The 16,586-nt window shown below is 44.1% G+C and overlaps 1 protein-coding gene across 1 annotated transcript; it reads right to left on the bottom strand.

Annotated features, from left to right (window-relative positions):
• Window positions 1–15,577: 15,577 nt before the first annotated feature.
• On the bottom strand, window positions 15,578–16,353 carry LOC121877433 (agglutinin-like protein 1). Its single transcript, XM_042383191.1, has 2 exons — window positions 16,341–16,353; window positions 15,578–16,092 (listed from the first exon to the last, which is right to left on the bottom strand). Exons 1-2 carry the CDS (start codon window positions 16,351–16,353, stop codon window positions 15,578–15,580), a joined length of 528 nt encoding a protein of 175 aa, XP_042239125.1.
• Between the last annotated feature and the right edge of the window lie 233 nt (window positions 16,354–16,586).

Here is a 16,586-nt window from a genome sequence, read left to right as displayed (position 1 = left end):
CGTATTGTCAGTCATATATGCACACCTGTTGAGCTATAAGGAAGGAAGGCGTTAATACAAGTACGCCATTGGTAGACGTAAATAACTGTGTGTGTGTGTGTGTGTGTGTGTGTGTGTGTGTGTGTGTGTGTGTGTTACTTCCAGACCTTTGCCCTGAACTTACTGACTCAAGATAAGACTCCGTATACTGTCGCTAGTTGACGCTTAATTCACTTTAATCTACCCATAAAATAAAGTAAATAACAGTAATTTTTCTTTTCTTCATTTTTTCACAATCTTTTAAAACACCAACGTGATGAAAGAGGAACTTAAAGAGAATAAAGTAGAGTATAATGGTGGAATTATTCAGTAATTAACAACAGAACGACAACAGGAAAGGTAAATTACCATGTATAGTCGACTTAATAATGGTTCATGTCATTAGAGCTACGGTCCATAATTATCCTAAGGTAATTAATTAAGGTAGAAGTTAGTTATATATTGATACACTATCCTTTGAGTTCGATATAATTAAAAAACAATTAGTTACATTAGTTACATATAGCGTCGACTTAACATGTACAGGAACTATTGTACTCTAACCACCGTCACAAGGAGAGAACCCCCCCCCCCCTCCCTCTTTCCCTTCTCCTGTACCCCCTCCCTGCCCTCCCATGACGGTGTGACATTTTTAAGAGGTCGTGGCACCCATGTTATCTGATGAGGTGTTGTGAGCGTGTCAAGGTGCCGTGAGTGCCAGGGCAATTTGTCGAACTTTCAGCCAAACAGACGACAAAAGAATGATTCGGTGACGCTCGATCTCTCTCTCTTTCTTGTTTGTGTGTGTGTTCTCTCGGGGCCATCAGTGCCAACGGCCTTACACACACACACACACACACACACACACACACACACACACCTACACAGTACAGTACGTGTGTGGTCATTTCAGCTGCACGTCGAGGGGCAGGTGATGAGGTCGACGGTTTTCCGCAACAAAAAAAAATTTTCCTCTGCCAAATGATTCACTTACAGCACTCTCCTCCTCTTCCTTCTCCCCTTCTTCCTCTTTTTCCTTCTCTTCCTCTTCCTCCTCTGTTTACACATACCAAACACATGGCTACTATTTCTTTATATATAAACAAAATAGAAAACACAAATTCCTCGCCATTGTTCACAGAGCAAGGAAGTTATGACGGCCCCTCACTACACCACTACAACCATCTACAACACCCGAGTCTTTGGGATATTATTTAAAATTTATAAATATATTGAGAGAACTGGCCAAGAGGAAGAGAGACGGGCATTAAGATGATGATGAGTCAAAGAGTAAATATACATATATGATACCAATCTCCGGAAGACATGAGTTAGTGCCAACGTGTGGGAGAGCAGGTGTGTGTGTGTGAGGGAGAGCAGGTGTGTGTGTGTGGGTCGAGCAGGTGTGTGTGTGTGTGTGGGAGAGCAGGTGTGTGTGTGTGTGTGTGGGGAGAACAGTGTGTGTGTGTGTGTGGGAGGCAGGTGTGTGTGTGTGGGTCGAGCAGGTGTGTGTGTGTGTGTGGGTCGAGCAGGTGTGTGTGTGTGTGTGGGTCGAGCAGGTGTGTGTGTGTGTGTGGGAGAGCAGGTGTGTGTGTGGGAGAGCAGGGTGTGTGTGTGTGGGAGAGCAGGTGTGTGTGGGAGAGCAGGTGTGTGTGTGTGTGTGTGGGAGAGCAGGTGTGTGTGTGGGAGAGCAGGTGTGTGTGTGTGTGTGGGAGAGCAGGTGTGTGTATTATCGTAGCCATGAGGTGAGAAGGGTCAGAGAGATACTCCCATAAACAGGTAAATATCCTTCATCGCTGACCCACAACAACACTCCCAGTACAGTATTTCACGTCAACTTTGTGAGGAAGGTAAAGGTGCCTTGACGATGTGGTCCACGAAGAGGTTAGGTTAGGTTAGGTTAGGTTAGGTTAGGTTAGGTTAGGTTAGGTTAGGTTAGGTTAGGTTAGGTTAGGTTAGGTTAGGTTTGGTTTGGTTTGGTTTGGTTTGGTTTGGTTTGGTTTGGTTAGGTTGGGTTTGGTTGGGTTGGGTTCTTTATTCCATCTTGTTGTTGTTATTTACATCGATAAACATAAACAAATGCCTGATGACCTCAGATAACATTAACCTTTCTATTGAGTTTTCTCATATAAGGACACGACAGCTACCACCTCACACCCCTCACCTCACGCCCTCACTCCCTCACACCCCTCACCTCACCTCACGCCATCACACACCTCACGCCCTCACCTCACGCCCTCACACCTCCCGCCCTCACCCCACCCTCACACCTGCGCCCTCACACCTCCACCTCACACCTCACGCCCTCACACCCTCACACCTCACACCCTCACGCCACACGCCCTCACACCTCACTCTGTCTTCCTGTTTTAGAATCTGACTCATCTCTATTCCTCTCTGTTCCTCTTATCGGGTCATCAGTCATTTTTACCTCGTCCCTCCACCTCGTTTTCTTCCTTTATTATCTATTATCGTTTGTTTTCTATCCTGCTAACCTAACCTAACCTAACCTAACCTAACCTAACCTAACCCACATCAATACCACAGTTGCCCATGGTCCTCCTCCTACCACACTACCACACCCAGGATATCTTCTTTTCAAAACAAAATCAATAATTCACCTAGACAATATATTAAGAAAATTAACCATAAGAATAAATAAATAAAAAAATTTCAAACCATAAAAAGAGAAAAATAATTTAAAGAATAAGAAAAAACAAAAGCAAATAACAGAAAGAGGAGAAAAAAAAGTTGCTATTTGGGACTAAAATTAATTAAATGAGTTAAAGACATTAATTAGGTAAATCTAAGTAGGTACATAATGATGCTATGATAATTAAAGTGTTTTGGCGAGGCGCTGGGAATAAATTTAGGTAAGGACAGACGGACAGATGTAGGGTTGTACAGATGTAGGGTTGTACAGGTGTAGGGTTGTACAGATGTAGGGTTGTACAGATGTAGGGTTGTACAGATGTAGGGTTGCACAGATGTAGGGTTGTACAGATGTAGGGTTGTACAGATGTAGGGTTGTACAGATGTAGGGTTGTACAGATGTAGGGTTGTACAGATGTAGGGTTGTACAGATGTAGGGTTGTACAGATGTAGGGTTGTACAGATGTAGGGTTGTACAGATGTAGGGTTGTACAGATGTAGGGTTGTACAGATGTAGGGTTGTACAGATGTAGGGTTGTACAGATGTAGGGTTGTACAGATGTAGGGTTGTACAGATGTAGGGTTGTACAGATGTAGGGTTGTACAGATGTAGGGTTGTACAGATGTAGGGTTGTACAGATGTAGGGTTGTACAGATGTAGGGTTGTACAGATGTAGGGTTGTACAGACGTTAGGGATAAACAAATGTAGAACTATACAAATTCATGGATGTACAGCCGTAGGAATGTACAGATTTATGAATGTACAGAGGTAATGATGTACTGACGTAATGATGTACTAGCATAATGATGTACTGACGTAATGATGTTGGTGGTTTCATTTTCATCAATAGCAAACATGTTTCTGCACCTCACCGCACCTAAACATCAACATAACATCACTTATTTAAGACGAGGGAGACAAAATAAACATCTAAATAATCCAATCATGATGTTTTTAATACAATGGATTAAACATCTCATTATAATTTACGATAAATCAAGTGAAGAAATAGTAAGCAGTTTCGGGTAAAACTTAATTAATTAAAAATGGAAGGGAAACAAATTGATGCCAGACCCGAAAATTAATTACCCATAAGACGTTTGGAGTTTCCTTATAAAGTCAAGTTAAAGGGAAAACAAGGAGGACATAAATACCCCAGGAAACATCCACTTTGAGACGACTAAACCCACCAGAGAATGAATCCGAGAATGAATCCAAGAATGAACCCGAAAATGAACCCAAAAAATGAACCCAAGAATGAACCCAACACTGAACCCAAGAATGAACCCAACACTGAGCCGAAGAATGAACCCAAGAACGAACCCGAGAATAAACCCAAGAATAGGAATCGTCTCGAACCCCAAGCCGCTCTAGCTGTACAGTACTTGAAGACAATCCTCAGTAAATTGGGTATAGAGAGGAAGACCAGGAGGATCCATACCTATTAGAAGAAGCGAGAGAAGAACAGAGGAACAATAAGCTCTCAATCATGATGTATAAGCTTAAGGATTATGGAGCCTATTTGACTATTTGTAGACTATTTGACTATTTGTAGACTATTTCCCGTTATTTCAGTTTGTGTATCAGGTATGACATCCCTTAACCCAGGTCACACGCCCCCACCCACTACCCTACGACACAACAAACCCTAAGTCACTATGGTGAAGCCAACACTGAGTCTCTATAACTAGAATGTATATATAGAATTAGTAACTCTATAACCAAATTAGAGGGATGGTATTATACGGACACAGCCACAGGAGATATATTCGTAAGGTTACCCACTGACTCACTACTGAACTGCATACCTAAATATATTATGGTTGTGTTTATGTGTTCCTCGGGGCTAGACAGGCTGGAGCCACCTACCATATCATTGTGTGTTTTTGGTAATATATACGACTAAGTGGTTGGTCCCTCCGCCTTAGTGGATGTGGAAGGATTTCAAGGTTCATTCCTTACCGAGAATACATTCACTGTCCAACCAAAACCTATTCCGGCTAGCTGACAGACCCTAATCTAACCTAACCTAACCAAACATAAGCTCATTTAACTCTCCAGGAAACGGGGGAAGTAACATTCAGTTCTGGTGAAATCTAGTGGAGGAGGAGGAGGTTACTAAAAACATTTACCAGCTGACGGCTAAACTGGAGGAGGAGGTTACAAAAAACATTTACCAACTGACGGCTAAACTGTGGTCATATACCTACCGGGTCGTTTGAAGTAACCCGCCAAGGGCCTCGTGAATCAACACACCACACAATAACTGGGCTGAGGCGCGACGTGTGTGTGAGAAGTGATCAACAGCGCCGGTACTATACTAAGGCGGGGGAGTTTCTAACACGCTAACTCAGGCCAGGCAAAGGTCAATGACAAGTAATTTTACGAGACAAAGTTAAAAACGTAATAATCCTCTTACTGTGAATAACACCTCGAATTGTTGTAGCCAGGGAGGATCAGCTTAAGCGTGACCATCCTCCTTGACTGTCAACCAGGAACTGAACAAAAAAAATAGCATATTGACGTGAATTGAAAGGTGGTGGACAGAAGCCTTGTGGTGTTGTTTGGCGAGCGGACAACACTACAGTAACAGAGCCGCCAGCACTCAGGTTAGGTAGGGAGACGTCATCAATAACACGAGATTCAACAATACCTTATTTCACTTAGTAACTCTTGAATTTTCAGAACACAAAGACGTATATATAAAACACACAAACAGCAAAAGAAAACATGAAACACGAAAAGCCTTTAGAAATCATAGAGAGTTGAGGAAGAGGAGAAAAAAATATATATATTCAAACTCAAAAGCGCAACATATCTGGCTGGATTATGACCCGGGAATAACTTTATCCGATATGAAGATTATATTGGAAATCTTTAATGCAAGACGCAGGCTGCCCCACACCTCACCAGCCTGGCCCAGCACCAGGTTGTATGTCTTCCAATATTCAAGTACGTCTGCCTCAAGTCCTGATGGAGCTTGGCACGTGGGTCGGGTCTTGGCCGCGAAACCAATCATGTAAACCCCCTGCGTGTGTGTGTGTGTGTGTGTGTGTGTGTGTGTGTGTGTGTCTGTGTGTGTGTGTCTGTGTGTGTGTGTGTGTGTGTAAGTCTCGTAAACAAGAACCCAAACTTTTTCTATTCCGCCGTGCAAACTTTGGCAGTGTTTAGCGCGAGAGAGTTGTGTAAATATTGAAAAATATTGAGTTCGCGGCCTCTGTTTTTACCTCCCATGTGCCATGTTGTTTGGGGGGAATATGAACAGTCTTCTGTACTCGGGTGTGGACTAACTGTACTCGGGTGTGGACTAACTGTACTCCGGCGTGGACTGTAAAATATATAAAAAACAGACCTGGACCATATAACAGGTTGAGTTTTGGAGTTAAATCATAAAGATCAAGGCATGAATGGTTAAGGTAGGTCAGAGGTTAAAGTGACTTTGTTTCAGTCCAGGATGTACTGTAGAGTCCACAGGACACCAATATATTGATTCATAAACAGACAGAGACACACACACACACACACACACACACACACACACACACACACACACACACACACACACACACACACACACACACACCACTCTAAATTCACAACAACAACAACTAGGCGTGATGTAATGCAAAAATAAATAAAAGGGAACAGCAGTGAGTATTATAAAAAGAACAACTCTGATTAAGCTTAGTTCTTAATCACCTGATGCCACCAAAATAATCCAACAACCAAAGAGTAAACAACTAATCCCTTTGACCATGACAGGACGAAATGGTGTGTTAATGTGTCTTGTTTTGGTAGTGACACGTGGGTGGGGACACATGATACTGAACACATGGCAGATACATAGTTTATTTCTGTTGATTAAGTTCTATTGAGTGAGTGAATTTGTTTGTGTATACAGTGGTGGAACTTATGTATAACAGAGGTGAAACTCATCTTGTAACAGACACACACACACAAGTACATTAATTTCCCCTTATATACAAAGAAACTAATAAAAAAAAATATATTAAAATTTACCAAAATATAAAATTAAAAATATTATATAAAATATTTAATTACACACATGAATACTTTCTTACATTATTCATATAAAGTTTGTGATGTAAAAAGGGTAATAAAACTTTAGTCCAGGAAACATTTTTTTTCCCGGAAACTATTGGCGGCCAAACATACCATGCAGGGCTAGCGACATTCCTGGCAGGGTGTGGTGGGAGTTATTGTGGAAAATGTCGAGTGGCGGGGTAGGAGGTGGAGGCGAGGGAGGGAGGGGAAGGAGTGAGTAGCAGGAGGGAGACAAGGGCGAGGGAGTGAAAGGAGTAAGTCACAAAACCAGGGAGAAAAAAGATGAAGGAAGGACATTGGGAGAAATAGTTATCATTGTTGTTGATTCCTCGGCCGAATATTTTGGTCACGACGAAACAGGAAAAAACGCAATGAATGTTTCTATCTCTGTCCCGTGTTTTTTTTTTCCCGAGCGCTCTGGCCGGGTCCACTAATCCAATAGACACCGGAACGATTTGATGGAAATATTTATCAGCGAGGGACACAAAAGAACATACACTGACACAAAAGAACATTCACTCATCTATTATTCATGAACAGGGTTAAGATATTAACCTTATGATCGATTATTAACTTCAAGGTAGATGACAATTCATAATTAATTCCGTACTATTAATTACAAACACGTAAAGGTAATCTAAGGCTAATTTTCTCTATTACTGAGAATATTAATAGATAATAATGGCCAATTAATAATACCTTAATTAACAGGTACTTCAATAGCAATATAAAATAGCTAACGGTAATTAATAAGGTGTTAATGACTGCAATAAGTGTCCAGGTCTCTATGTGAACATCATTACGCAACTAATTACTTGAAATCCATACTAACTGCAGAGGTCAATGACTCGGTAAACCATTAAGAGGTATATATTAGGTCAACAACCATCTAACTCGTTAATAAATAAACTACAAAGTCGACGTTTAGTGACAGTCTTCTCTGAATACCTTTCCTGTCTCATCATAAACAAACTCATAACTCAATTTACATAGCCATTTCTTAAAGCCATATCTAATGACTAATTCTGAAACAATTTAAAATAATTATTACAGGTAAGAGATTGTTAGGTAAGATGTAAGGAAATAAATACTGGGAATATAATTTGTATACCTGTAGTGTGTCTCTCAAGCACTTAGTCGCAGTATAATCATCCCAGGAGATTACCTTCACCGCTGTTATTGTACCAAGGATCTAATGTTCATCCCCAGTGTGCATCAGGCTGACGAGGACAAGAAAAACGAGTCTGTGGTTGACGAGGACGAAGATGAGAACAACGAGGATTTATTGACACTGAAATTTTGCTCCAGGAATCATATCTATGTTTATTAATCCTATTGTTGTTTTTTTTTACATCAACAGCTGAGTAACCTTCCTGTGTCAACATAAACCTGTCTCCTGTGCCGCTGACATACACAGCTATCAAGACGTAGATGAAGGTAACCATATATAGCAACTCGGGGTAGAGGGAGGTAGTGGAGGGTAGAGGGAGGCAGTGTGGGCAACAAGCACCAGCTGTTGACAGTCGTGGTATAGTAGGAGCAAAAACCAATAGCTGTTGACAGTCGTAGTCTGAGGAACGAAAAAAAAACAACTGTTGACCATCCTGCCACGAATAGCAAGCAGCAGTTGTTGACAGTTCTGGCATGGGCAAGAAAAAATAGTTGTTGAGAGTCCTGTCGCGAGCACTAAGAAGTATCTGTTGGAGTGGCGGTACAGACAGCACACTCTCACTGTCAGCACTACACTGTACATTAATGACAATACTGACAGCTGGCTACGAGGTGTGAAGTACAGTACCTTGAGACATCTATTACATGAATGACAAATAAAATAACGTACAGTACAGATGAAGAAATTCCAAAGTGTAAATATTAACAAATAATAATAAAAAAAATATCAAAGGTTAAAACTAAAATTAGACACATCACTATTAACAAGATACTATCACACCTTCAGATATCACCAGGTATAAATGACACAAGTTCCCGTAGTAGCACCTACAGTAACCTAACCTAACCTCCCATCACATAATTCCTAACATATCTTTTGCAATCACTCACCCGATTTACCTGATACTCAAAAAAAAAGGGTTAATTCATCACCTGTAAGTCCATCACAACTAATTAGTACACGTAGTTAGGGTTTAATGACTCACTATACCGCCTATTGATAGTTGTCATTATCGGCTTCTGTCCCGTTAACATTACTCAGCAGTCAACGAGGTGTGTGTGTGTGTGTGTGTGTGTGTGTCCTAAACCTTGCAGCTATTAGAAGCGAGATATTAATGAAGGCAGAGAAAAAATCAATGAGAAAAAAGGGACAATAAAATGCATTACTAAAATCGAAGGTAATTGTCGTGACTTGCATTGCGAGCGTCGGCCACAGGGACTAAGAGGGTGGTGATGGTGTTGGAGGTAGTGATGATGGTGTTGGGGATGAGGTGATGGTGGTGAAGGTGGTGGAGATGAGGAGGGAGAATGGTGGTGGAGATGGGATGGTAATGGTACTGATGGAGGTAAAGGTGGTGATGATTGAGGGAGGGAGAATGGTGGTGGTGATGACTGAGGGAGGGAGAATGGTGGTGGTGATGACTGAGGGAGGGAGAATGGTGGTGGTGATGACTGAGGGAGGGAGAAGGACAATATTGCCTTCCAAGACTGTGTGCCTGATTGTAGGATTCCCCGGTCGACGAGGTGCGATGTGAGGCTCATGGGATTATAGGATTCACTGGCATGGAAGGAAACTGTGGGATTTACTGGGTTAGGATGAGGGATTGTGGGATTTACTAAGTTAGGAGAGGGATTGTGGGATTTATTGAATTAGAATATTGTGGGATTTAATGACTTAGAAGATGATTGAGGGATTCACACACACACACACACACACACACACACACACACACACACACACACACACACACACACACACACACACACACACACACACACACACACACACACACACACACACACACACACACACACACACACACACACACACACACACACACACACACACACACACACACAGTCAGGTTATAAAAAAGAAAAATCCAGGCTGGAGTGAGAGTGATAAACAAATAAGATGAAAGATATGAGAGCGGGGGGAGGAGCTAGGAGCGGGAGGAGGAGCTAGGAGCGGCGGGAGGAGCTAGGAGCGGGAGGAGGAGCTAGGAGCGGGAGGAACTAGGACCCGAGGCAAAGGCGCGGTGCTGGGACATGAATAAAACAAGCGAGGAATCCATTACCCCGGTAGCGTTCTCGTCAATGGGATGTTGTTCGCATGTTGGCTGTTCCGGATCGCTGGGAATGCTCATGCAACCCAGATGATGAATATACGTAAAAGAATATTGAGTATAAATAAGGACTTAAACGGCAATAACTTGGATATACACAGGAATATATACACAGGAATATATACACAGGAATATATACACAGGAATATATACACAGGAATATACATTATACACATCGGGGATTTCTCACGAGTGCTTCTTCAAAGTGTCGCGGCTTTCCAGAGACTCTTTAGAGATGTGTGTGGTAAAACATGGGGAAATATAGGAGCTTTTATTTAGTGTATATATGGTGATTTTTTTTATGTTATCTACTTAATACAACCACGGTGTCTATACGACCCTCACAGTGCCTATACGACCCCCACGGTGCCTATACGACCACCACGGTGTCTATACGACCCCCACAGTGCCTATACGACCACCACGGTGCCTATACGACCACCACGGTGTCTATACGACCCCCACAGTGCCTATACGACCACCACGGTGCCTATACGACCACCACGGTGTCTATACGACCCCCACGGTGCTTATACGACTCCACGGTGCCTATACGACCACCACGGTGTCTACGGTGTCTATACCACGTGCCTATACGACCACCACGGTGCCTATACGACCACCACGGTGTCTATACGACCACCACGGTGCCTATACGACCCCACGGTGCCTATACGACCACCACGGTGTCTATACGACCACCACGGTGTCTATACGACCCCACAGTGCACGACCCCGGTGTCCATACGACCCCACGGTGCCTATACGACCACCACTGTGTCTATACGACCACCACGGTGTCTATGAGACCACCACAGTGCCTATACGAACTCCACAGTGCCTATACGACCCCCACTGTGTCTATACGACCCCACATGCCTATACGAACTCCACGGTGCCTATACGACCCCCACGGTGCCTATACGACCACCACGGTGCCTATACGACCTCCACGGTGCCTATACGACCACCACGGTGCCTATACGACCACCACGGTGCCTATACGACCCCCACGGTGCCTATACGACCCCACGGTGCCTACCCCACGGTGCCTATACGACCACCACGGTGTCTATACGACCACCACAGTGCCTATACGACCACCACGGTGTCTATACGACCCCCACGGTGTCTATACGACCACGTGCCTATACGACCCCCACGGTGTCTATACGACCACCACGGTGCCTATACGACCACCACGGTGTCTATACGACCCCACGGTGTCTATACGACCCCACGGTGTCTATACGACTCCCACGGTGTCTATACGACCCACGGTGTCTATACGACCCCACGGTGTCTATACGACCCCCACGGTGTCTATACGACTCCCACGGTGCCTATACGACCCCCACGGTGCAAACGACCTTAAAATAATTCACTCGAGCGTCGTCAGATGGTAGGTATAGTAGTTCAGGTAGCAGTGTGAACCTGACGCGGGGACAGGTAAGAGGTGACGCAGGGGACAGGTAAGAGGTGACGCAGGGGACAGGTAAGAGGCGGCGGTCCAGCAGGTGTGCCCAGGGGCTTATAGTAGATAAAAGACAACCTACTTTCAACCTCCAGCCTTCATAAACGGCATTTTTTTCTTTACTCACGTCACCTCCTCCCCCACATTGTCCTCTTGTTTATGCTGAAAGGGACCTAACCTGGTGGCTCCTTGTTTATTTATCCATACCTTTGTTTGTACGCGCACACACACACACACACACACACACTACACCTACCTCTTATTCCACCACCCACCGACTCCACACTCCACCACTCCACACTCCGCACCCATCCCCCCCCCATCCTTCTCACCCTGGCTGGGGACATCACACGGCCAACACCTCACATACCTGGAAAGAAAAACAAAACAAAGATTAGTGACCAGTATTGTCCGCCAGGTGTCTCTACTATTATTATATACGTTTATATCTACATAATCAACACCATTCTGGGTTTCTAAGTTTTCTAATGTTTTCTAATGTTGTCTAATGTTTTCTAACTCTGTGGTGTAAACATCTGTTAGTTTGTGATATAAATTTACTCCCGAAGAAAAAGGGAAATTCAATCTATCATGTTTTGTTTTTTTTTAGGATTTTTTATTTATTTATTTTTTGTCCCGTTTGTGGTGAATAAAATCGTCAAGTGATAGTCAAATAAAATCGTATAATTGGTGTTGTCGTAGTGAGGGGTTTGTTTATTCTGATATTTGTTATAGGGGCAGTATAAATAATCCTTAACTCTCTTTATGTGTTGGTGGGGATCTAACTCCATTTTTTTCTTTTACGATTTTACCTATGGCGCCTAAACACATTTTCGAGGAGGTGGAATCTATTTCAATTATCAGTTATACAGAATTATGTCCCTGTACTATACGTAAAGATCTCGTGATTTGTTATGTGGCAACACTTGTCATGGTCACACTGTCAACCAGTTGGTGTCTTTGTTCAACCTGAGGCATTGATCCTTCTTTGTGGTGAATCAACCTATGCATCATACAAGTTACAACCGACTATAATTTCAGTTAACACATCACTGCCTAGCTATGCCTTGATGGACGCCTCTATGTGTGTGTGTGCTGGGAATTAACCGTATTGTATCCCTCAAACTCGTTCTGGCGACTGTGAATGTTGCTTTCCGTGTAGACAACAAAGCTGCCACCGTGATGCCGCCACCGACATGGTAACACCTTTCCTGGAATTGTGGAGGTAAGCCTTTTGGGGCGGATCGTGTTGTGGTGCGACGCAGAGTTCATAAGAAATATGGAAAAACATCTGAAAGTCTAGTGTAGATGAAAGAGGCGGACGACAAAGATCAAAGACCTGAGCATAAGTTAGTGTACAGTCGCGGGTGTTTGTTGTGGTAAGTCTATCCTTCACACACCTCTCCTCTCTCTCCTCTCCCATCCACACCTTTCTTGTTTCCTCTCCCATCCACACCTCTCCTCTCCCCTCCCATCCACCCCTCTCCCATCCACACTTCATAGAGCAGAAGATAAAAAGAAACACATTCACCAGGTGCTTCTTGTGACGCTTCTATGACGGCAACAAATTAGATTAACCAAAAGATGTTGCCACTGACTCTCTAGAATGAGTTGGAATGGCACCCCACCACCACGCCCCTGGCACCTGCCCACCACCACGCCCCCTGGCACCTACCCCACCACCACGCCCCCTGGCACCTCACCACGCCCCTGGCACCTGGCACCTCCCCCACCACGCCTCCTGGCACCTACCCCCCACCACGCCCCTGGCACCTACCCCACCACCACGCCCCCTGGCACCTACCCCACCACCACGCCCCCTGGCACCTACCCCACCACCACGCCTCCTGGCACCTCCCCCACCACCACGCCTCCTGGCACTGTGTACAAGTGTGGCAGCGCGAAGTATGTAAAAGCATTTCACCTTTCGGGTTATGACGGAAAAAACAAACAGATAGTAACTGGGTTTTTCTGTGTTTGAAGAGAGAGAGAGAGAGAGGAATAAAAAAAAAGACAATCAGAAATTCATACACCACAAGTAAATCTTGAACGAGGTAAATTAATTAACCATTTCAATCACACCAGAGACACAACACAGGCTGGTGGTATATGGCTGGCCAAGGGTTGAGTCACCAAGCTACATTATCCATATCACCAAAAAATAATCACCAAAACACATAACAAAAAATAATAAATATAACAGGAATATCAAAGGCAGGTAATATATTTTTTTTACAACTAATATTGTTAAAAGTTTGGGGGAAAATTATATATGGGATTTGTCGAAGCTTTAAATCTGAATTTGACCACCATAGTAATTTAATAATGGATGGTGGACACACACACACACACACACACACACACACACACACACACAGATGGATGATTTGATTGAGTTTTTTTTTACCCCGTTGAGGAAATGTAGTCGTTTCTTTCCTCTACAGATTGTTACTTGGCCCTGCTGTATAGAATGTTACTTGGTGAGGCTGTACTGATTGTTACTTGGCCCTGCTGTACAGATTGTTACTTGGCCCTGCTGTACAAATTGTTACTTGGTCCTGCTGTACAGAATGATACAGTAACACAGTCAAGTAACATTATATTTCTTACGTTTTTTTCACTGAATTTTAAAAAATTTTAAAAAGTTTTGTCTCTCGTAATTATAAAAGTTACTTCGAAAAATTAAAAGTGAAAATATATTCTTTTGTTTATAATCTTCATGTTCATTATATCATCATCATCATCATCCAATACAAGTGTACGTGAGGGTATAATGATGAATATAATGGTGTATGTGGGGGAATAATATGAAGCATATAATGGAGTATGAAGCAGTAACTCGAGAGGCGTGTCATGTGGGGGCTTCACCTTCACTGAACCGACAATAAAATTAAGTCCGGGTGGTCGTGTGCACTTACAGCCATCAGAGCCTCGACAAAGGTCACGCCAGGTCATCCCGTGATAAAAATATCCCCCCGACTTGTGACGTCTTTCCCGAGGTTCAAAGGTCACACCTCATCTGACCTCTTCTTCACATCACCTCTCACCTTTACCTGGCGCCAACTCAACCCCCCACCTCCATCCTTGTTGGGGAGGAAGGGGAAGGGGGGAAAGGGAAAGGGGGGAGGGGGAAGGGGAGGGACAAAGGAGGAAGGGATAAGGGGAGGGGGAAGGAGAGAATGGGAAAGGAAAAGAGGGAGGAGGAAGGGGGAAGGGAGGAGGGAGATACGTTCTTGCGTAGGTTTGTCTTTCTCAGAAGGTGGAGAGAGAGAATCGCTATGGCAATCCAAGAGTCAAGGCATCACACTCTGGCTCTCAGCTTCCAACACATGCCACGGGGTTCCTCAGTAGTAGTAGTAGTAGTAGTAGTAGTAGTAGTGACGGTGGCGGTTGGCGGCAGTGAGGGTTAGTGGCGGTTGGCGGCAGTGGCGGTTAGTGGCGGTTGGTGGCAGCGTTCATTAAACATTACTTTTTTCTTTATTAAATGTTTGTTAATTCCAAAACGAGCGTAAATTGTCCATAGACTTTTGTTCTGTCTCGCTACAAGCAGCACCATCCATTAGTTTTGGGACTCCACGCAAAGCCGGAACTAGAACAAGCGCGAAAATAAACAGAAAAACTGATAACCAGTGAGTGAAGCCTGGAAGGAGTGTGTTAGGGGGTGGAGGGTGGGGGTAGTGGGGTAGGGGGTTGGGAGAAGGAGGGTGTAGGGGGGGTGGAGAATAAATACGGGGTTAAGGAAGAAATTATATAACAAACATTTCCACTTAACACATATTCTAAACCCGTGTTCGCCAGCGGCCATTTTTTTTTACCTACCACCAGCGGCTATCTTAACTTAAAAAACAAAACAAAACAAATAATTTAGTGTGTGTTATTATCATTATTATCCTCTGATACTGTGATAAAATTTAATGAGCAATAACGTGATATTAAGGGCAAACAGAGAGAGAGAGAGAGAGAGAGGCCAGTAGTAGGAAAATAAAAAAGAACAATAAAAGGAAGGAAGGAAGGAAAGAAGGAAGGACACATTCTATACCGCATACTATACCAGTTGTACCAGTGATGCTCTACCGGGGATACTTTACCGAAAGCAATGAATGAAGACTGATGTACTGTGACGGTGATGCTGTGACGCTGTGATGTTGTACCGGTGACGCTGTGACGGTGACGCTGTGACGGTGATGCTGTGACGGTGACGCTGTGACGGTGATGCTGTGACGGTGATGTTGTGATGGTGATGCTGTGACGGTGATGCTGTGACGGTGATGTTGTGACGGTGATGCTGTGACGGTGAGGTTGTGACGGTGACGCTGTGACGGTGATGCTGTGACGGTGACGCTGTGACGGTGATGCTGTGACGGTGACGCTGTGACGGTGATGCTGTGACAGTGATGCTGTGACGGTGATGCTGTGACGGTGATGCTGTGACGGTGATGCTGTGACGGTGATGGTGATGCTGTAACGGTGATGCTGTGACGGTGATGCTGTGACGGTGACGCTGTGACGGTGATGCTGTGACGGTGAGGCTGTGACGGTGAGGCTGTGACGGTGATGCTGTGACGGTGACGCTGTGACGGTGATGCTGTTAGGGTTGTGCAGTAAGGTGGACGCTGTCACTACCACTTTAACTGTCCCTCACAACTGATATACCTCCCTCACGCCCACACACACACCTCCCTCACGCCCACACAACCACCTCCCTATACCTCAGTACCTCCCTCACGCCCACACACACACCTCCCTCACGCCCACACAACCACCTCCCTATACCTCAGTACCTCCCTCACGCCCACACACACCCCTCCCTATAGCGTGAAGATAAATACTCACTTGAGATAAACATTTCCAATTCCAGATTCTAGGAGTCGATGATGATGATGATGATGAAGTGATGATGATGATGATGATGATGATGATGATGATGAAGTGATAATGATGATGATGATGATGAAGTGATGGTGATGATGATGATGATGATGATGATGATGATGATGACGAACACCCATCACACATCACTGTCAGTCAGACTTCTTGGGGTTACTGCTACAGCACATAACCTAATCTAATCCAAACCTA

The sequence above is a fragment of the Homarus americanus genome, unplaced genomic scaffold (genome assembly GCF_018991925.1).
Source record: "Homarus americanus isolate GMGI-L3 unplaced genomic scaffold, GMGI_Hamer_2.0 scaffold367, whole genome shotgun sequence".
Lineage (NCBI taxonomy): Eukaryota > Metazoa > Arthropoda > Malacostraca > Decapoda > Nephropidae > Homarus > Homarus americanus.
The sequence above is the reverse complement of the archived record's forward strand: the minus strand, read 5'-3'. Positions and strand labels throughout refer to the sequence as shown.